The sequence below is a fragment of the Lethenteron reissneri genome, chromosome 61 (genome assembly GCF_015708825.2).
Source record: "Lethenteron reissneri isolate LAM-NWPU_2019-01 chromosome 61, ASM1570882v1, whole genome shotgun sequence".
Classification (NCBI taxonomy): Eukaryota; Metazoa; Chordata; class Hyperoartia; order Petromyzontiformes; family Petromyzontidae; genus Lethenteron; species Lethenteron reissneri.
The window spans coordinates 8,492,572-8,515,468 of NC_083839.1; the positions used below are offsets into that span (position 1 = coordinate 8,492,572).

The following is a 22,897-nucleotide window of genomic DNA, read 5'->3' on the forward strand; positions in this document are numbered from 1 at the left end:
CGAGGCACGGGGGGGTGGTGGTGGTGGGGAGCCGCTCGGCACGTGGAGAATCAGCGCGGACGCCACCGACACAACAACCACCAACACAACAGCCACCGACACAACAGCCACCGACACAACAGCCACCGACACAACAGCCACCGACACAACAGCCACCGACACAACAGCCACCGACACAACAGCCACCGACACAACAGCCACCGACACAACAGCCACCGACACAACAGCCACCGACACAACAGCCACCGACACAACAGCCACCGACACAACAGCCACCGACACAACAGCCACCGACACAACAACCACCGACACAACAGCCACCGACACAACAGCCACCGACACAACAGCCACCGACACAACAGCCACCGACACAACAGCCACCGACACAACAGCCACCGACACAACAGCCACCGACACAACAACCACCGACACAACAGCCACCGACACAACAACCACCGACACAACAACCACCGACACAACAGCCACCGACACAACAGCCACCGACACAACAGCCACCGACACAACAGCCACCGACACAACAGCCACCGACACAACAGCCACCGACACAACAACCACCGACACAACAACCACCGACACAACAACCACCGACACAACAACCACCGACACAACCACCGACACAACAACCACCGACACAACAACCACCGACACAACAACCACCGACACAACAGCCACCGACACAACAGCCACCGACACAACAACCACCGACACAACAACCACCGACACAACAACCACCGACACAACAACCACCGACACAACAACCACCGACACAACAACCACCGACACAACAACCACCAACACAACAACCATCGCCGCCGCTGCTGCTGCGTCTCTCCGGTGGCATCAACTTCTACCAGCGCGCACTCCACTGCTGGATGACGAAGCCTCCTCCCTCCCCCCTCCCCCACCAGGACATCGTTCGCCGTCTCGACGTGCGAGAACGACAACAACAATAACACATCTCGCACGTGCACGGGCGAGTTTGGAGCGCTCCATCTCCACGGTGAATGTTCCTCTCGGGGGGGGGGGGTCAGGGGTCATTTGGCTCCTTCCATGCAAGTCGTCACGTGTCTCCCGAGTGGAGGCCGCCGTGGCACGAAGGGGCAGCCACACTGGGGGAGACGGAGGAAAGTGCCCCCCCCCGTCAAGACGGAGACACGAGACACGCGAGACACGAGACGGACAGGATTAACCGCACAGCCTTGAGGACCACCCTCACGGCTCCTCGTCCTCGTCGTCCTCCTGAAGGCGGCTTCTGCTGCTGTGCGTCACGACGCTGCACATGTGCGCAGGGTGGCGAGGCTGCGAGTTTAGCTCCGTCTCAGCAAGCCGCCTGGCGATCAAACGACAGCTCGACTCAGTGGGCTTATCATCACGCGGCAATGTATAACACTGCGGGAGGCACGGCCTCGAAACGCCTATTTTTATTCTAAGTATACGAGGGAAACACGAGAGAGAGGTTGCCAACGCAGCATCACACGGACTGATTAATTCTTAGGACGATTGACTGCAACGCCTTCTCAAGATAACACAAAATGTCATCACGGCGATCTTGTGAACATGACCTCCACAGCTCCTAAGAAACATCGCGTGGCCTTTCTGCATCTCCTGTTCCCTGTCCCGATCTTTATTACGCACAAGGTTCATTGCCCGAAACGTCGCCCCCTATCCACCTCGGCTTTACTTATTGGGCCCGCAGTGTTGTCGAGTTTGCGCTGCATCCCAGCGGTGGGTTGTCGTCACCGTGTGCCAGGCTAGGTGCACCCTCGAGTACAGCGCTTGCGTCCACCAAAAGCGAAGTGTGTTGTTGCGTAAACGTCGAGGGAGAGAGAGAGATACGGACCACGGCTGGGAGCCGCGTAGGCGGCGAATCTCCAAGCAGCGAGTCCACTCATCGTCTTGCTGCGAGCACGGGGTCTGCACGGCGTCTCACGCGTGCCACTGCTCGTCAGGTGACGCGGGTGGCGCTGCTGGAGACGTGGGGGGGCGGCGCTGCTGCTGATGATGATGATGCCCTCGACGCCTGCACTGGGCCCCGAAACACCCCCCACGTGGTTTTGGGTTTTCTTGTGGCTGGCCCCGTGACGTCACTTCCCACGCCCCCCCCACCCGCCCCCACCTCTGTCCCCACGCCCCCCCCACCCCGCCCCCACGCCTCCCCCACCCCGTGTTGTGGCCTTTAAATATAAAAAAAATATATAAATACATGGCGTCTATAAAGTCCCTATATACACTGAGACATCTCCTCTACCAGTGGCAAAATAGGTTTTTACCCTTTCAACTGGTACAAAAACTGACACCTTTATACAAGGCATCATGTTTGCAATAACCACAACACAAGCAGTCAAATTGCAAACACATTATACCATTAGTTCAATAAAATATTTCGGGACTTTATGACGACGTTTCGGGCGATGACCCTTCTCTATGGTGAATTATACAATAACGCAGTGGGTGTGAAATTAAAAATAAATATATAAAACGGTTCGGGCGATGACCCGTCTCTGCCGTGCATTCGACAACCACGCAGTGGGCCTTAAAGAGAAAAGTAACGCGCGACGTTTCGGGCATTGGCACCTTCTGCAGGACACCCACGTGGTCTATTTGCCTTAAGCGGCTCTTACACGCGAGCCGCCGATTGGTCCCCGCGCGTCACGTGGGCGAGGCGCGAGCCGGCGGGCCGATTGTAATGACGAGGCAGTCGCGTGGCGCGCGGATCGATTCTCTTGGACGAAGCGATTCCACGCGCGGCCACTTCTGCAGCGTCGATTCCCCCAACACTCATTCCGTCGCGTTTTTGTTGCTTAAAACCCTGGAGGGGTTAACGTCAGACTGTTGCAATGTCTGACGTGAGGGACGATGAGGACATTTTTTTATATTTACGTAAAAAAAAACCGCTAGAGGGTTGGAATTGGATGGATTCGATTCTTCCACCTGATTGAGTCGTGGGGGAATCGGATCGACTTGGGGGGTGGACAGTCAACGAAGGAGCGAAAGGTAAGAAGCGACGTGGGGAGAGATCGGGGGAAGAGAGCGAAGAGGAGAGAGTGGAGAGAGAGGGGGGAGAGAGGGGAGAGAGAGGGGAGAGAAGAGAGAGAGAAGAGGAGAGAGGGGAGAGAAGATAGAGAAGAGGAGAGAGGGGAGAGAGAGAGGACAGAGAGGGGAGTGAGAGGGGAGAGAGGGGAGAGGGGAGATCCGTGATAATTTATCTGTTAAATCGGCTAAGAATTCATCGATAACTTCGGTGACTTGACACGAATATAACAACACAGAGAGACCTGCCGTGAGGAGGAGGAGTGAGGTCAGTCAGTGGTGGTGGTGGTGACGTTAGACGAGCTGAGGGTGGAGGAGTGGTGGTGGTGGTAGTGGTGGTGTTAGATTCGCGCCGTCGGCCACGTACGGCGCGAAAGAAGTTCAAGAGACATCGGTCCGAGGGTGAGGAGAGGAGTCGAGAGTCGATCCCAGCAGGCGAGAGAGGCTCGAGAGAGAGAGGGGAGAGAGGGGAGAGGGATCGCGATGGCCGCGGGTCGCCTGGTGGAGCTGGAGTCGCGCGTGCGGGAGCTGGAGGCGACGTTGGCCGCGGAGCGCGCAGCGGCACGCGGCGGCGAGAGTCGTCCCCGCATCGCGACCATGAGCGCGGAGGTGGTGGACAGCAACCCCTACAGGCGGGAGACTCCACCACCACTCCACCATCTCCACCACCACTCACCTCCACCACTCACCACTCGCCTCCATCACGCACCACCACCACTCACCTCCACCATCTCCACCACCACACACACAGCAACCCCTACAGGCGGGAGACTCCACCACCACCAATCACCTCCACCACCACTCACCTCCACCACCACTCACCACTCACCTCCACCACTCACCGCCACCACCACTCACCTCCACCACCACTCACCACTCACCTCCACCACCACTCACCTCCACCACTCACCACCACCACTCACCACCACCACTCACCTCCACCACTCACCTAACCCACCACCTCCACCACTCACCTCCACCACCACCACCTCCACCACCACCACACACACAGCAACCCCTACAGGCGTGAGACTCCGCCAGCAGCACACCAATACCCGCTATTCGCCACGAAGTGACGGTGACGTAACCACGGCACCTGTGCCAGGCCAGGTGCACTTTGAGGCCACGCGAAGTGTTGAAGGCTCGCTGACAAGAGGAGGTCTCGGGACAGACCCAGCAGGTGCCTTGGGTTGGGTGACTGAGATGACCGGTAGATGCGCCACCAGCTGTACCCCCTACTGTGCCAACTTGCTGCGTTTTAGCCGCACGGCTCGTTGTTGTGAGCGTCGCTCCTCTGCCTTCCGCTGTTGCTGGAGGACGACTGCCTCCAACTGCCCAGCAGCAGCAGCAGCAGCGTCCTTCACGAGCCTCCTCCATAGAGGCTGATCTGACACCGCTGGTACCAATCGGTCATCGGCAAGTCCACTCAGCTCCACATCCTCCCATACCACATCACTCCGTCTCTTCTCCAGCCCATGTCGTGCCCGTTTAGCCCCCTCTATGCGGCCAACAGACGCTGCTTGGGCATGCGGTGGCTGGGCATGTGGGCTTCATGACCCAACCTTCCCTGCCGGAGGAGCTCACCGATGGGACTTTGTCCAGATCTTTCAACGATTTGTGAGCTCCTCACACAATCCAGCCTGGTTAAACCCAGGATGCATCGTAGGCATGCCAGCCTGAATGTTTCTGATGGTAAGACCACCTCTTAGTGGCACACTCCAGGTTCAGCAGCAGCGCCTCCAACTCCTCCTCTGAGTGAGCAGCAATCATCAGCATACATAACATGGTTGACGAATAGGGAGCTATCCATCGACCGCACCCGGGCATCGATCAGCCTCCCGTTGTATCTGTACCAGATGGAAATTCCTCTGGTACAGCCATGGAAAGCTTCTCGAACTACGTGGTCAAAGATAATGTTAAATAATGTGGGAACCAGAGGACATCTCTGTTGCACCCCAAGGTGAACAGGGAATGGCTCCGACTCCTGGCCACATAGCTTTACCCGGGCCCGCTCACCATCATGAAGGTCCTTAATGATCGTGAGCAGAGGGTCAGGGACTCCGAAAGCACGAAGAACAACCCAGAGCCAAGGCCTACTGATGGTATCATAGGCCTTGACCAGGTCAATAAAGCAGAGATGTAGGTCTTGTTGGAATTCCCTACACCTCTGCCTTAGCAGACGGACAGAAAATATTAAACCACATTGGGGCTCCGCAAGTCTCTCCTCAGCGTGCCTGGCAAGGCGATGTTGAATAATCCTTTCCAGGACCTTTCCTGAGACACTGAGAAGAGAGATGCCCCTATAGTTGTTACACTCTGCGGAGCCCATCCTGTGGTCCACACAGTTGTGATGATGTCATGTAGGGCAGTCTGCACACAGATGCCACCCTCCCTCAGCATTACGCTTGGGAGATCGTCTCTGCCCGGCGCTTTTCCTGGTCTCAGACTTCGGATCGCCCGTCACACTTCCTGCACAGATGGCACCTCAGCCAACCATTCAGAAGGGGTGGCTACTTCTGCCAATATTTGAGGCACGGCAGCCCGAGCAGGGTCGTGCCTATCTTGCCCCATGATGTTGCCTGGGCAGAGGGAATTCCCCTCCTCCAAGACCTCCCAAAAATGTTCTGAAAACCTGCAGCCCTGTTCCTGGGAGTCGGAGATCGGATTATCGTTCTTTCCCTTAAGGATGGTGATAGGTGAGGCGCTGCAAATTACTTTTTGATGGAATTAAACAGTGATTTGTGCGGGCTACTGAGGCAGATTCCATCTCCTCAACAATCCGCGCCCACCACTCATTCTTGCAGCGCCACACAGATCTCCGAATCTCCAAGCGAAGGCTGCGGTAAGCCTTCTCCTATAGGCAAGATTTCACCAGCAGTACACAAAGACACAGATCTCTCATATAGCCTTAACAGACTGTTGTTAGCGAGCACCTATGAAGGCCGGCATGGCACACGAGGGGGTGGGTGGCCAGCACCACGCCCGGCGCCTTTGTCTCCCTAGTGGCGATGTTACTACACACTGCATTAGGTACTCATTTGAGGTTGAGTCGACCTAGGCGAGGCACAGTACCGGTTCAGATAATTGTCACTGGTGTCAGTCGTGAGCGGCAATCGAACTCGGGGTGCCGGGTTCATAGCGCAGCGCGCTAACCGCTACACTACCACTCCCCAGCAGCACACGCACAGCAACCCCTACAGGTGAGAGGCTCCACCACCACACACCACCACACACCACCACACACCACCACACACCACCACACACCACCACACACAGCACCACACACCACCACACACAGCACCACACACCACCACACACCACCACACACCACCACACACAGCACCACACACCACCATACACCACCACACACAGCGCCACACACAGCGCCATACACAGCACCACACACCACCACACAACACCACCACACACACCACCACACACCACCACACACCACCACACACACCACCACACACCACCACACACCACCACACAACGACGCGTATTACCGCCCTCCTTGACACGTCTCCCCGTGTGTTGTTCTGCGCAGTCGGCTGATGGCGCTCAAGAGGATGGGGGTGGTGGACAACTACGAGGTGGGTGAGACAACCCAGCTGGCCTCATTCCCTCTGCACCATTCGGAGCACTGTTCAACATGAACTATATTCTTTATTTTACCAGGCAAGGCCCACTGAGCCAGCTCTTGTTCAGAAGCGACCTGGCCACAATTGAGAGCTCAGCAAAGTGGCTTATCATCGTCATCGCGTGGAAATTTATAGCAGCCAAATACTCTAAACGCTTGATGTTGATTCTGAATGTGGAGGGAAAAACTGGAGGACCCGGAGAAAAATCCACACGGCCACGGGGAGAGAAACATGCAAACTCCATATATACAGGCATCGTGGTTGGGATCGAACACACGACCTCTTGCATACCAGGCGAGGTAGTTAACATCTCGCCACCGCAGAGCCCAACATACATACGTACACTGGGTCTTGAGTCAAGCCTGGCGGTTATCACGTGTTTCAGCCAGACATTAGTTGTGAGTGAAGTGGGCGGCACTTAGTCGTAGTATCACAGTGACTACTGGTTATTACACCCGTCGTAATAACCAGGGCAGCCGCTGGTTTCGAACCACGAACCTCTGGAGCAAGCGGCGAACGCGCTACCAGCTTGGGCCGCGTCAAAACCCAATTGACACCCTGGACGTATTGTCATAAATGTCCATCGACACCCTGGACACCCCACGTGTCCATCTACACCCTTTCTGGAGGGACTATCCAGCTGAAATATTTAAATTAATAAAATGTTTATCAAGGGATTTATTGCTGCTGAACATTGATGTTGATGAAGACAGTGACGATGTGACTTTGACTCTGTTTCTTTGTGAACCCCCCTACCGCCCTGCCTCCCATCGCCCCCCCCCCCTCACTCTCCCGGCTCATTGCCCACGGTGGCAGCACATCCGCGACGTGGCTGTGGCGGTCGTGGGTGTGGGCGGCGTCGGCAGCGTCACGGCTGAGATGCTGACTCGCTGCGGCGTGGGGAAGGTGAGGGCCGCCGCTGCCACCGCCGCCGCCGTTGACGCTCGCACACCGCGTCTGCTCCAGAGGGAGCGGGTCGGTCCACGTGGAGTCCACGAGTGCGATCCCGATCCTGGATTGGAACGTGCCGAAGGATCATCTGCAGCTCCATATGATCAGGGATAGGGAGTCACAGACCTTTGCAGGCAGCTGCAGAGAAGGAGCGACCGACCTCCCATTGAATGGAGGTTATTTTTTTTATACTTTAACTACCGGGGCAATATTTTGGCGATGGTGCTGCAGCACCCGGTGCTGCGTCGGCAGCGTTGCACAAGCACAATGAACAACACGAGCTCAACGTGTTCCCTCAATAATGCTGCACTTAAAAGGACAACCAAACAATAGGCGACGTTTTGGGTAAAGCTCCTCCGTCAGCACGTAAAAATGTCACGAACGTGTTGAGCCTTTTTTTATTTCCAAAGTGAGACTACACAGTGATCATCGCCCCCTACTGGCAGACTCATGCCTGCTTGCAGGCCATGTGCCCAGCCACCGTGTGCCTCACAGGGGACAGCTGCTGCTGGGGGTGCCTTTTCAAATGGTTGAGAGACGAGGTGTTGTGACGCATGTGACGCGCCCTGATACGCACCCTGAAGACGACGATTATCTCTCCGACGCACGCACGCAAGTCGCACCGCGCGTCGCACTTGGCTCGCGCGTCGCCACCGCCTTGACCTGCGCCCGCGTGCGTGCGCTCTAGCTGCTGCTGTTCGACTACGACAAAGTGGAGCTGGCCAACATGAACCGGCTCTTCTTCCAGCCGCAGCAGGCGGGCATGAGCAAAGTGGAGGCGGCGGAGCACACCCTGCGGTACGCACGGCGGCGCGGCGGGGGAACGCGGAAACGTGCGCAGGGCAGCGCCGCGCAACGCGACGAGGATGCACCTTCCCTTACCCCACCCTCCCCTCCCCTCACTGCCGTTCCATCTCCCGTCCCGCTGCAGGAACATCAACCCGGACGTGCAGTTTGAAACGCACAACTACAACATCACCACCATGGGCAACTTCCAGCACTTCATGGAGCGAGTGAGGTCAGATCGACGTTCCTCCGGCCTCTTCCCACTTTCTCGCGACACCTCCGTACGACGACACCGTTGCGATCAAAAGTTCCAACCGGCCGATGGATCTGTAGAGGCCTGAGTGATGTGTGTGTTTGTGTGTGAATGTGTGTGCATGTGTGCGTGCGTGTGTGTTTGTGTGCGTGTGTTTGTGTGCATGTGTGTGTGTGCAGCAGATATGGTTAACGATGGAGAGCAGCAGTGTAGCAGTCAGCACGCAGCGATACGAACCCGGCGACCCGAGTTCGATTCCTTCTCGCGACCAATAACAGTGACGATTATTTGAACCGTCCTGGGCCTACCCTAGGTCGACTGAGCCACAAATGAGTACCTTAGCAGCACTGAGAAGGCAAAGGTGGCCGGGCGTAGTTCTGGTCACACCTCCCTCGTGCGTCGTGCCTTCATAGGTGCCGGTTAACAGCACTTGCCCCAACAATCTCATCAAGGCTATGCGGGGAATCTTTGTCTTTGTACAGTCACGGGGGCCTGCAGGAGGGCCGGCCTGTCGAGTTGGTCCTCTGCTGCGTCGACAACTTTGAAGCGCGCATGGCCATCAACACGGTGGGTGGTCCATGTGGCCACGCGGACACGCCACAGCAACACACGCCGTGCCCCGTCGGGACACGTCACTCCAGAGCTCGTCACGGTCGGCTCTGGTAGCGCCCATCGAATGTACTCACCCCTCCAGCTCCACGGACCGTTCGCTCCCGCCATTGTGACAAATGCGCGCGGGGCCAGCAGAGTCGTTCAAAATCGAACAGTGCTCTGGAGCGCACTGCTCCTTTGAACGGACCCTTGCTGTGAATTATATTTATCACGTGAATTATCAAGCTGACGATAATCCCAGGCGTGTAATGAGGTGGGCCGGTTGTGGCTGATGCGGATGATGTTGATGCTGATGTTGATAATGATGATGTCCCTAGGCATGTAACGAGCTGAACCAGGTGTGGATTGAGTCGGGGGTGAGTGAGAACGCCGTGTCCGGCCACATCCAGCTCATCATTCCTGGCGAGACGGCCTGCTTCGCGGTAAATACCGGCACGGGCACCACGCACGGCACACCGGCACGGGCACCACGCTGACAGTGTTCCACGCACACGACACCGTCACCACACACGCAGCACCGGCACGTGCGCCACACCAGCACGGGGCACCACACGGGTACACACACCACACGGTACACACCCCACACGGGTACACACCACACGGGTACACACACCACACGGTACACACACCACACGGGTACACACACCACACGGTACACACACCACACGGTACACACCCCACACGGGTACACACCACACGGGTACACACACCACACGGTACACACACCACACGGGTACACACACCACACGGTACGCACACCACACGGGTACACACACCACATGGGTACACACACCACACGGTACACACACCACACGGTACACACACCACACGGTACACACACCACACGGGGACGCACACCACACGGGTACACACACCACACGGTACACACACCACACGGTACACACACCACACGGTACACACACCACACGGTACACACACCACACGGTACACACACCACACGGGTACACACACCACACGGTACACACACCACACGGTTACGCACACCACACGGTACACACACCACACGGTACACACACCACACGGTACACACACCACACGGGTACACACACCACACGGTACACACACCACACGGGTACACACACCACACGGGTACACACACCACACGGGTACACACACCACACGGTACACACACCACACGGTACACACACCACACGGGTACACACACCACACGGGTACACACACCACACGGGTACACACACCACACGGTACACACACCACACGGGTACACACACCACACGGGTACACACACCACACGGTACACACACCACACGGGTACACACACCACACGGTACACACACCACACGGGTACGCACACCACACGGTACGCACACCACACGGGTACGCACACCACACGGGTACGCACACCACACGGGTACACACACCACACGGTACACACACCACACGGGTACGCACACCACACGGGTACGCACACCACACGGGTACACACACCACACGGGTACACACACCACACGGTACACACACCACACGGTACACACACCACACGGGTACGCACACCACACGGGTACGCACACCACACGGGTACACACACCACACGGTACACACACCACACGGTACACACACCACATGGGTACACACACCACACGGGACACGCACCACACGGGTACGCACACCACACGGGTACACACACCACACGGGTACGCACACCACACGGGTACACACACCACACGGGACACACACCACACGGTACACACACCACATGGGTACACACACCACACGGGACACACACCACACGGTACACACACCACACCAGCACGGGAGCCACACCAGCAGCGAGGCGTGCACATGCCACACCAGCTCGCACACCAGCTTAGGAACGGGCACCACGCTAGCACGCACGCCCACACCAGCACGCGGGCGCCACACCAACACCCCTACACTGGATCGCACAGCGCCGCACTTCAACGCGTCACACATCTCACATTGACAACTCCAGTGTCCTGCTGGAGTTGAGCCCAGGGGGACCCCCGTTGGCAGCTGTCTCTGCGGGGCACGTGGTGAACCCACGCCGTCGGCCTCCAAGTGGCCACCAGTCTGCCAATAGGCCGTTCGATGTTGCCGTGTGTTTTGTTTTCTCTCCCTATTAAAGGACTCGAACCCTTTTTTTATGTTCACATCACGGGATCTGTATTAGATATTGACCCGCGTGGTGGTTATGGTTAATGTGTGCTGCCATGGTGGTGAGATGTTAACTACCTCGTCTGGTATACAGGAGGTCGTGGGGTTGATCCCGGCCCTGATGCCTCCTGTATATTTGGAGTTTGCGTATGTCTCTCCCCGTGGTTGCGTAGATTTTTCTCCAGGTCCTCCGGTTTTTCCCTCCAGATTTAGAATCGACATCACGCGTTTAGAGTATTCGGCTGCTCTAAATTTCCACACGATGCTAAGCCACTTAGTTGAGCTATCATTTGTGGCCAGCTCGCTTCTGAAAGAGAGCTACATATAGCTCAGGGGCCTTACCTGGTAATTATTTTTTTTAAGTTGAACTGAGAAGATGGTGGACGCAAAAATGCCACGATTTTTCACGTCCAGACCGACCACTGGCTGCATCTGTGCGATGCGCGTCCTGATTAACGGTGGTTATAGAGGTGAAATACGCCGAGGAACTCGACACGTTCGTCAGTAGAACTTCCGTGGCCTTAAACGGGAAAACATACGTAACAAGTGACGTGTTCAGGGCTACGGCCCTTCCTCCTGGCCACGACCGTGTGGTTTCACTTTGGTCGCCCTTGTCGGTGCCCGCCCACAGTGCGCCCCTCCGCTGGTGGTCGCTGCCAACATGGACGAGAAGGCGCTGAAGAGGGACGGCGTCTGTGCCGCCAGCCTCCCCACCACCATGGGGGTGGTGGCGGGCCTCCTGGTGCAGAACGCGCTCAAGTACGCTCGCCACCACGCTCGCCACCGCGCTCGCCACCACGCTCGCCACCACGCCACCCTCGCTCGCCACCATGTTCACCACCACGCTCGCCACCACGCTCGCCACCACGCTCGCCACCACGCCACCCTCGCTCGCCACCATGTTCACCACCACGCTCGCCACCACGCTCGCCACCACGCCACCCTCGCTCGCCACCCCGCTCACCACCACGCTCGCCACCACGCTCGCCACCACGCCACCCTCGCTCACCACCACGCTCGCCACCACGCTCGCCACCACGCTCGCCACCACGCCACCCTCGCTCGCCACCACGCTCGCCACCACGCTCGCCACCACGCTCACCACCATTGTCTCCACCACACCATGTCCACCCTCATTCTCACCAGCACACCTCTAACCCTAAGCACGCCTCTCCACCACCACCACCACCACCACGCATACCGAGGTTAGGGGTTAGCGATAGTGTTTGTACTAGTTAGTGGGGTTGTTGTAGGGGTTAGTGGGGTTGTTGTAGGGGTTAGTGGGGATTGTTGTAGGTTTTAGTGGGGATTGTTGTAGGGGTTAGTGGGGGTTGTTGTTGGGGTTAGTGGGGGTTGTTCACAGGGGTTGTTGTTCAAGTGAGCGATTTGAATTATGGTAATGGTTTGAGTTCGTGTTAAACAGGACGGACGTGGTGCTGGCCTTCATAGGTTCTCCTCGCTAACAGCACTTGCCCCAACACATTATGAAAGGCTATGCTGATGGGCGGGGTTTTTTGTGGCAGGTACCTGCTGGGGTTCGGCGAGGTGAGCCGCTACCTGGGCTACAATGCGATGCAGGACTTCTTCCCCAGCATGGCCATGCAGCCCAACCCCACGTGCGACGAGCACTACTGCTGCCAGCGCCAGCGCGAGTTCCAGGTGACGCCTGCTACCTCGTGCCGCGCCCCCCCCCCCCCCCCCCCCAATTACCCCACCCGCCCTCCACCCTCTCCCCCTCCACACCCCCACCCAGCCCATCTCTCTCCATTTCTCCGTTTGTCCAGTTCAAGTTTCTAGTTGGGTTTAGGTGGAAGTCAAAAGAGTCTCATTTGTGGCCTGGGGCCAACGAGATGTTGGTTTCCAGAGTAATCAGAATCAGAGTTTTTATTTGTACCGGAGAAGGAATCCGATGAGTTATAAATATCTTCTTTTTCTCAGATGTCCATTAGGGGCACGGGGTCGGGACGTGACAATGACCAAGCCCATTGAGCAAGACGGTCTGTCTGCCTGTCTGCCTGTCTGCCTGGCTGCCTGTCTGCCTGTCTGCCTGTCTGCCTGGCTGCCAGTGGGTGGCGATCGCCATGCGACGCGCCGCTTGAGTAATGTCTTAGAATTTGGCTAAAATGTTGATGCCGGCTCAGCCACACGAATGGCCTGCTATTGCGAATGGTGTCATGGCACCCGTAACGTCTCCACTGCGAGTGACGCAGATGGCGCGCAGTGTTGATATCGCCAGGGTTGTTATTGCCACGGCTGTTATTGCCACGTCTGTTATTGCCACGGCTGTTATTGCCAGGGTTGTTATTGCCAGGGTTGTTATTGCCACGGCTGTTATTGCCAGGGTTATTGCCATGGCTGTTATTGCCAGGGTTGTTATTGCCACGGCTGTTATTGCCAGGGCTGTTATTGCCACAGCTGTTATTGCCAGGGTTGTTATTGCCACGGCTGTTATTGCCAGGGTTGTTATTGCCATGGCTGTTATTGCCAGGGTTGTTATTGCCACGTCTGTTATTGCCACGGCTGTTATTGCCAGGGTTGTTATTGCCAGGGTTGTTATTGCCACGGCTGTTATTGCCAGGGTTGTTATTGCCACGGCTGTTATTGCCAGGGTTGTTATTGCCACGGCTGTTATTGCCAGGGTTGTTATTGCCACGGCTGTTATTGCCAGGGTTGTTTTTGCCACGGCTGTTAGACCCGCGGTAACAATCGGGGCGGCTGCTGGATTCTCGAACCGTGAATATCTGCAGCGCGATAGCGCTAGGCCGCATCGTCCCTCACCACCCTCGCTCCTCCCCACCCCCCTCCCCCCACCCCTCCCCCCACCCCCTCCCCCCACCCCTCCCCCACCCCACCACCACCAGGCGAAGCCCCGTCAGGAGCCTCCTGCGGCCCCACCGGAGGAGGAGGCGGCCCCCCTGCACGAAGACAACGATTGGGGTGAGAGGGCGAGCGAGCTGCACACACATACAAGACAAAGAACCCCGTATGGCCTTGAACAGACCAAGAAACGTCGTGGGTTTTTGCTTAAATTGTTAATTGTAATTTATTATTTTATTTTATTTTTATTTTCTATCTCCGTGACTTTACCGAAAGAACCAAGAATATACTTGAACAGACCGTTTGGACAAGTGCCGTTCTCGGTAACACCGATGAAGGTCGGCACGCCACACAAGGGGGGGGGGGGGGGGGAGTGTGGAAAAGCGCCACGCCCGGCCACCTTTGTCTCCCCGCCCCAGTGCTGATGTTTACACACCGCAGTAGGTTCTGATTTAATGCCGAGTCGACCTAGGGGAGGCCCAGGACCAGTTCAAATATTCACCACTGTTATTGGTCGTGAGCGGGAATCGAACTCGGGTCGCCCGGTTCCATAGCGAGGTACGCTAACCACGCCACTGCCACTCCCCACAGACACACAGACATGCACAAAGATCCCCCATATAGCCCTAGCAGCCTGTTGGGGCAAGTGCTGTTAGCGAGCACCCATGAAGGCCGGCACGGCACACGAGGGGGTGGGTGGCCAGCACCACACCCGGCCGTCTTTGTCTCCCCAGTGGCGATGTTTACACACCGCACCAGGTACTCATTTGAGGACGAGTCGACCTAGGGAAGGCCCAGGACCAGTTCAGATAATCCCTACATATGTTGGCCGTGAGCGGGAATCAAACTTGGGTCGCCAGGTTTGTAGTGCAGTGCACTAACTGTTAGAAAAACAAAGACACACACGTATACACACACAGACTAATGTACACGCACACACGTACACAGACACGTACACACACACATACAACAACAACAACCGCCATTCGCCACTAAGTGGCGGTGACGTCACCACGACGCTTGTACCAGGCCATGTGCACCTTGAGGCCACGTGAAGTGTCGAACGCCCGCTGGCAGAAGGTCGTGGGGCAGACCCAGCAGGTGCCACAGGTCGACTGACTGAGACGACTGGCTGATGCACCACCTGTGCCCCCTACTGTGCCAACTTGCTGTGCTTTAGCCACCCGACGCTCCGCTCATTGTTGTGAGCGTCGCTCCTCCGCCCTCCGTTGTTGTTGGAGGGCGACTGCCTCCAACTGCCCAGTAGCGTCCTTCACGAGCCTCCTCCACAGAGGCCGATCTTGACACCGCTGGTACCAGTCATCGGCAAGTCCACTCAGCTCTACGTCCTCCTGTGCCACATCACTCCATCTCTTCTCTAGCCCGTGTCGCGCCCGTTTAGCCCCCTCGATCCGGCCGAACAAAAGGTGTTTAGGCATGCGGTGGCTGGGCATGCGGGCTACATGACCCAGCCAACGCAACCTTGCCTGCCGGAGGAGCTCACCGATGGGACTTTGTCCAGATCTTTCAATTGCTCAAGTTGTTCCTTGCTGTGGTTGTCCCACCTGATGACGGACACTTGTGTTGTGCCCGAAACGTCGTGATTTAATTTAGTTTATACCTACGTGACTTTACCGAAATAACCAAAGAGTATGGATCCCTGCAGTCACGAAAACTTCAAATCTAGATGTTAAATAATGTGGGAGCCAGAGGACATCCCTGTCGCACCCCAAGGTGAACAGGGAATGGCTCTGACTCCCGGCCACGTAGTTTTACCCGGGCCCGCTCACCAACATGAAGGTCCTGAATGATCGTGAGCAGAGGGTCAGGGACTCCGAAAGCACGAAGAACAACCCAGAGCCCAGGCCTACTGATGGTATCATAGGCCTTGACCAGGTCAATAAAGCAGAGATGTAGGTTTTGTTGGAATTGCCAACACCTCTGCTGTAGCAGACGGATAGAGAATATGGCATCTGTGCAGGACCGCCCTTTCCTGAAATCGCATTGGGGCACCGCAAGCCTCTCCTCAGCGTGCCTGGCAAGGCGATGTTGATCATTATCCTTGCCCAAGGGGAAAGATTCAGTCTCCTGGCTCCGCCAAATGGGGTTTGGCCAGGAGACGAGGAGGTAGGGGGTTGTTTTTGCCAGACACACGGACACACACACACGTACACACGCACGTACACACACACGTACACACACACACGCATGTACACACACACGTACACACACACGTACACACAGAAAGCTACAAATCCCCGTTCGATTTGCGCACAAGGCCTACATCAGTGGCGGTGTCCAAACATCAGCCCTGGAAACACAAAGGCAGCCAGGCATGGTCCAGGCCACCCCACCCCCTCGTGCCCCGTGCAGGCCTCTATTGGTGCTCGCTAGAAGCACTTTCCGCAGCAGTCTATGCAGGCTGTACAGGAGATCTTTGTCTGTGTACATATATATTATATATCTACGTGTGTCTGTGTGCGTCCTGCCTGCAGGGATAGAGTTGTTGGCTGAGACGTCAACGGAAGCGGGCGAGGAGGAGGAGGGGAGCCCGGGAGTTGTTCTTGTGCCAGGGGTGCGACTTGCCTACACCAAACCCGCACAGGTACACACACAGGTACGTACGCAGGTACACGCACGCAGGTACACACACAGGTACGTACACTGGTACACACACAGGTACGTACACTGGTACACACACAGGTACACACACAGGTACGTACGCAGGTACACGCACGCAGGTACACACACAGGTACGCGCACTGGTACGCGCACAGGTACGTACTCAGGTACACGCACGCAGGTACACACACAGGTACGTACACTGGTACACACACAGGTACGTACACTGGTACACACACAGGTACACACACAGGTACACGCACAGGTACGTACGCTGGCACGCACGCAGGTACACACACAGGTACGTACGCAGGCACGCACGCATGCAGGTACGCACACAGGTACAGGTACGTACATACGCAGGCACACACGCAGGCACGCACACAGGTACGCAGATAAGCACACAGATACGCACACACAGTTACGCACACAGGTACGCAGATAAACACAGATACGCACACAGGTACGCACACAGGTACGCAGATAAACACAGATACGCACACAGGAACACACACAGGAACACACACAGGTACGCACACAGGTACGCAGATAAACACAGATACGCACACAGGAACACACACAGGTACGTACGCAGGCACGCAGGTACGCACACAGGATACACACACACAGTTACACACACAGGTACAAAGACAAAGAGTCCCTGTATAGCCTTAACAGACTGTTGGGGCAAATTCTGTTAGCGAGTAGCACCTATCAAGGCCGGAACGGTACAAGAGGGAGTGGGTGGCAAGCACCACGCCCGACCGCCTTTCTCTCCCTAGTGGGGATGTTTACTACACACCACACCAGGTACTCTTTTGAGGCTAAGTCGACCTAGTGGAGGCCCAGGACCGGTTCAGATATTCTTCACTGGTGTTAGCTGTGAGTGGGAATCGAACTCGGGACGCCAGATTCGTAGTGCAGCGCCCTAACCGCTGCACCACCGCTCCCCACACCGGTACACACATAGGTATGCACACATCACGCAGTTTGACATGGCCCAGCGATAGCATGTTCAATTCTCTCTGATAACTTCACTTGAAGTGAAACGTGACATCATATATCCTCATCTATTTACATATGTATACACCGGTCACCCCATATATCTGTTTAATGTTTCTGTAACCTTAATTTAGTAATTGTGTAGTGAGCGACTTCCGAGATACGATGTGTAGAGGGCTCCTTATTTCTCACACTTACAGGCACAATCACTGGGCGACATATACATACACACGGGATACGCATAGCTGACCCGTCCACACAGCCCCATCGTCGATGTCTAACTCTATAGCTGGCCGACTAATATAGCGACAACGACGACGACGATGGGAGCCGTGCAGAGGATTGGCCACGCGGCCGGACGATGAAGAGAGATGACGGCGAAGACAGCGACGGCAGCCCCGAACCGTCGCTCGCGTCCCCCCGATATCCTCCTCAGCGTGGCCAGGCCCCGCCTCTGTCCACACCCCCTTCTAGAACCTTCCAGCAGGTTCCCGGAGCTTCCAAACTGACCCCGCCTTTTACCTTTAACCCAGACACGCCCCCCTCCTAGTTGGCTATCATATAACGCACCCATACCTGTGATTATCCCTCATGGTCAACAGATGGCACCCTTTCATTACAATTGCACTACGACCAGAGTAGAAATAATTCACCCCTCCGGAGGGACCATTTTTTGGTGAAGTATGGTCACATGTATGTATTCCTGTGGTGTAGAAAGCCCCTCATCCAGCAGTGGATTGATGACACGGGGGGTGACCCGCCTTCACTTCTAAAGTCGAACTGCGTGGTGCCTCTCCCCCGCGGTCTCCTCTGGGTCTCTCCTGCCCCCCCCCCCCTTCTCCCACGGGGTCTCCCACCACTCCTCGTCTACCTTGGGGTCTCACCCCTCACCCCACCCCCCTGTCCCCCGGGTCTCCCCACCAACCCCACCCCCTTCTCCCCGAGCAGTTGGCTGAAGACGTGGGGCCCTCCGTGGAGGAGACGGAGCAGAGTCTGGAGGACCTCATGGCGCAACTCAAGGGGATGTAGGCGAGGCCACTGCCTGGCACAGGACCTGCGCACCCGGAGCCCAGTCATGGACCTGACTCGCAGAACTTTGCTTCCTGGGACCTAGGACCATAGAAACCCAGGGATGCCGTGTTCCTGGAACCCTGGGACCTGGAATAACCCGACCTTGGCGATGAACCCAGACCACAGAACCTTCACTCCGGGCAGGGTCTCGTGACCTATGACACTCACTCAGCTTGGAAGATGCACGTGTGTGTGTACGTTGAACTTCTTGCGCACCGTACGTAGCCAACCGCGCTCATCGGAGGTGCGGGGGAAGAACAACAAACTAAACACTAAAAGCAGTCCTAAAGAGCTTGAGACCCATCACCTGGTCACCTGGAATCACTGGTGCTTGCCTAATCAACCTGGACAATGAGACCTTGCAAGCAGGGGCCTGGTATCATGGAAACTTCACAGGGAACTTAGGACCTTAGGATCTGAGCAAGGAACCTAGGCCTCAGGACCAGAACTGGGGTCATTTATAATTCCAATTAGAGCAGCATTGTTGGTTAAAAGGACAATTACATTGTAATATGTTGCGGATTACACATTTATGTACGTATGTTGACCTTTCACACCGTGCTTAGTCAACAAACTTAACATAAAAATCAGTTTAAAAAAAAATGTGTTCACAATTTAGACCTAAAAGTGCATAACTCCAGTGGCTTCCTAATATCGCAAGGAAGAGCATTCCAGACGGCCGCGGAAGTGCATCTGACAGCGCGTGATGCGGTTGCTGTCTTTGTTCGATGGTCAGCCAAAAGCCGTTGCTGTGAATTGTAATCGATTCCAGGTCTGCTCAGCACGAGGGAACCGAGGGCCTTTGGATCCAGTCCCTGGCACCTCGTTCCTGGAACCTCGTTCCTGGAGCCTCGTTCCTGGAACCTTTTACCTGGAACCTCGTTCCTGGAGCCTCATACCCAGTACCCAGAACCTCGTACCTGGAACCTCGTTCCTGGAACCTCGTTCCTGGAACCTCGTTCCTAGACTCCAGGGATCGTACACAGTAAGTCCTCTATTTTGGTTGTTTCTCTATAATGTCACCAACAAATTTACGGAACGTGATTCGATTTAAAAGGTGTCGATTTCACTCCGAACGTGATGCACAATCGCAAGATAGCGCGGGAGGTTATGCATCGTACGTGACGACAGCGACGCCATGGCACCAACAAAATAGTGCTCAATCCTCGTGTTTACAACGTCGCCATTATCTGCACCGCGCTACCCTCTAAACGCAATCTCAGCCACCATCTCGGGTGATAATTCTATCTTAATTTATGTATTTAAACGTGTTATGTAATTTTCTGGTAACCCGTGCAATTTCATTCGACCCAAAAAGTGACCCCTCCCAAGGAACCCATCCCAAATTCATATCACGAAGTCAATGATGGTAGAATTCGGTTTTTAGATTTCCGTGGCGCCTGGCATCGCGTTTGTCCAGCGACGCGTTATCCAACATCGATGGAGGACTCGCTGCTCCTGGGGAGGAGACTTCGACTCGGACCCAAGGAGTCGAGAACTTTGGAACCTCGGATCTGAACCATGGGACCTCGACAAGAAACGCAGACCAATTGGACAGAGTCCCTCCTAAGTCCAGGGACCCGGTCCCCTAGTCCCAGGGACCCTAGAAATTCCATGAAGCCGCTGGACGCGGTCCTTCCTGCTCCCGTGGCACACGCACTCAACCGTGCTGATGGAATCGTCATCGTCCGTGATCCATCCACTGCTGGATGGCCTTCTTAAGCCGTCACCATCTTTCACGGTCCTGGAGTGTTGCTGCCCCACCTACTTTAAACAACGGGTTCACCCTCGGGTAGCTCATGTCCATCCCCACGCTCGTGTAGTAGTTTAAGTGTAAGTCTCGCTACGGATGTTCTAATCGCTGCCTGCACCTGCTTTGTCCACATCTGGGCAAGGAGTTGTGCAACCGGGGCAATGTCTACCGCGTGTGTGTGTGTCTGTGTGTGTGTGTGTGTGTCAGTGTGTGTGTCAGTGTGTGTGTCAGTGTGTGTGTGGGGAGCGGTAGTGTAGTAGCGGTTAGCGCTACGCTGCGCTACGAACCCCGCAACCCGGGTTCAATTCCCACTCACGGCCAACACCTGTGACGATTATCTGAACCGTTCCTGGGCTTCCCCTAGGTTGACTCAACCTCAAACGAGTACCTGGTGCGGTGTATAAACATTGCCACTGGGGAAGACAAAGGCGGTAGTAGTAGCGACTACATATGTAGCTACTACAAGTGCTACTACGATAATCCGGCACTGGGTCGCATGGTGGGCGCGTGAAGTCGGCTGCAAACCTCGGAGCAGATCAATGGTCGCAAAGTGGAGTCTGTCCTGCAGGCAACTGGTTCAGATAAATTGCTCGCAAAACTGGTTGCAGCGACGTCCGCACACACGTACAAGCGGCACAGTTGCGTGCAACTCGAGTTGCATTTAACTGATCGCTCGGACGTGGGCACGACTCGTTCGTGGTTATTGCACGTCACCAGTTCTATAAATTGCTATCGTAGAACAAATTACGTCTCTCCAACACCCGCCACCGATGGACGGATGATGATATGATCCGGCCAACGGCAAAAACATCCACCCCCCCCTCGCCCCCCTCCTGCGATTAAAACAATGGTTTCATCCGGCTCGAGTCGTCTTCAAGCTGACATCGCCCTGTAGCCGATATTCGCCGCTGATGCCAATCGTCGTGAATAAACGCCGGCAATGTAATTCATTGTTGTTGTTGATCAAAATGTAGCTTGTGTGTCTCGTTTGGAGGTGCTGTGTGTGTGTGTGGAGCACAGGTGAACACGCTGCGCTGCGAAGCAGACGTGTCACGAGTTAGATTCCCGCTCGCGGGGCCAACATCGGTGACGAATATATGGACCTCCCTTAGGTTGACTCGGCCTTAAAGCATTACATTGTGGGGAATCAGAGGTGGCCGGGCGTGGTGCGGCCCGCACCACCACCTCGCCGTTCTTCATCGGTGCTTGCTCGCAACAGCACTTGCCCCAACAGCCTGCGGAGGCTACACGTGGGGGAAACCTTTGCCCTCGCTTGTAATTCCAGGATTGGTTGTGGTTGTTTGCAGGCGGCTCCCTCTGGATGTCTCGGTCGCTCTGTCTCCACAAGCCTCGTCGTGTTCCGAGATCTGTCACTCGAGAAAGCGATGGCGTTAGTTCGGGGGGGGGGGAGGCGGTGGGGCGTGTGATTGGGCGAGCTGGGAGATGCCGAGATAAGAGACGCAGACTCCCAGACAGCCTGGCAGGAGGACAGACGGCGCAAGGGGGTGCCAGGAGTGCCCCTGGCGAGGGCGAGCACCTGTCGAGTCGGGCTCGAGGTGTCATTCGTTGTTGATGTCTGTGCACGCGCGTGGAGACATCCGGGACTGCGGAGACAAAGGCGGTGCCAGCCTTCGTAGGTGCTGCTCGCTAACAGCACTTGCCCCGACAGTCTGTTTACAGGCTCCGCGTGGGGGATCTTTGCCTTGTGTGTGTGTGGGGTAGCGGCTAAAACGCAGCAAGATGGCACGTTAGGGAGTGCAGGTGAGCGCATCGGGCAGTCATCTCGGTCAGCCAAACCCATGGCACCTGGGTCTGTCCTGTGGCCTCCTGTCGGCGAGCCTTCGACGCTTCACGTGGCCTCAAAATGCACCCAGCCTGGCACAGGCGCTGTGCTCACATCAACGCTGCGTAGTGGCGAACGGGGGCTGTTGTGTGAGTGCGTGGGGAGCGGTGGTGCAGTGGTTGACAAGAAATCTGTACCGGTCCTGGGCTTCCCCAAGGTAGACTCGGCCTTAAACGACTGCCTGTTGTGGTGTCATCTTCCACGGGACGTTTTCCCACAAGTGTTGAAAGTGTCAAATGTCAATGAAAACTCGTCTCGTGAGTACACAAAGACAAAGATCCCTCGTATAGCCTACACGGATTGTTGGGGCAAGGGCTATTAGCGAGCACCGTTGTGGG

General features: G+C 56.1%; 1 protein-coding gene across 3 annotated transcripts; it reads left to right on the forward strand.

The window, feature by feature from the left end:
* The first annotated feature begins 3,086 nt into the window (after nucleotides 1–3,086).
* UBA5 (ubiquitin like modifier activating enzyme 5) lies at nucleotides 3,087–21,685 on the forward strand. Of its 3 annotated transcripts, none has more exons than XM_061576446.1 (12): nucleotides 3,087–3,683; nucleotides 6,599–6,644; nucleotides 7,509–7,598; nucleotides 8,332–8,441; nucleotides 8,575–8,661; nucleotides 9,165–9,249; nucleotides 9,612–9,716; nucleotides 12,083–12,210; nucleotides 12,975–13,110; nucleotides 14,313–14,388; nucleotides 16,764–16,873; nucleotides 18,841–21,685. In XM_061576446.1, exons 1-12 carry the CDS (start codon nucleotides 3,535–3,537, stop codon nucleotides 18,919–18,921), a joined length of 1,203 nt encoding a protein of 400 aa, XP_061432430.1. In that variant the 5' UTR covers nucleotides 3,087–3,534; the 3' UTR covers nucleotides 18,922–21,685. The 3 variants fall into 3 exon arrangements, with proteins under 3 accessions (XP_061432430.1, XP_061432429.1, XP_061432431.1); XM_061576445.1 differs by having other exon boundaries at nucleotides 3,094–3,683; nucleotides 16,764–16,885; XM_061576447.1 differs by lacking the exon at nucleotides 3,087–3,683 and adding an exon at nucleotides 4,538–6,251 and having other exon boundaries at nucleotides 16,764–16,885.
* The last annotated feature ends 1,212 nt before the right edge of the window (nucleotides 21,686–22,897 follow it).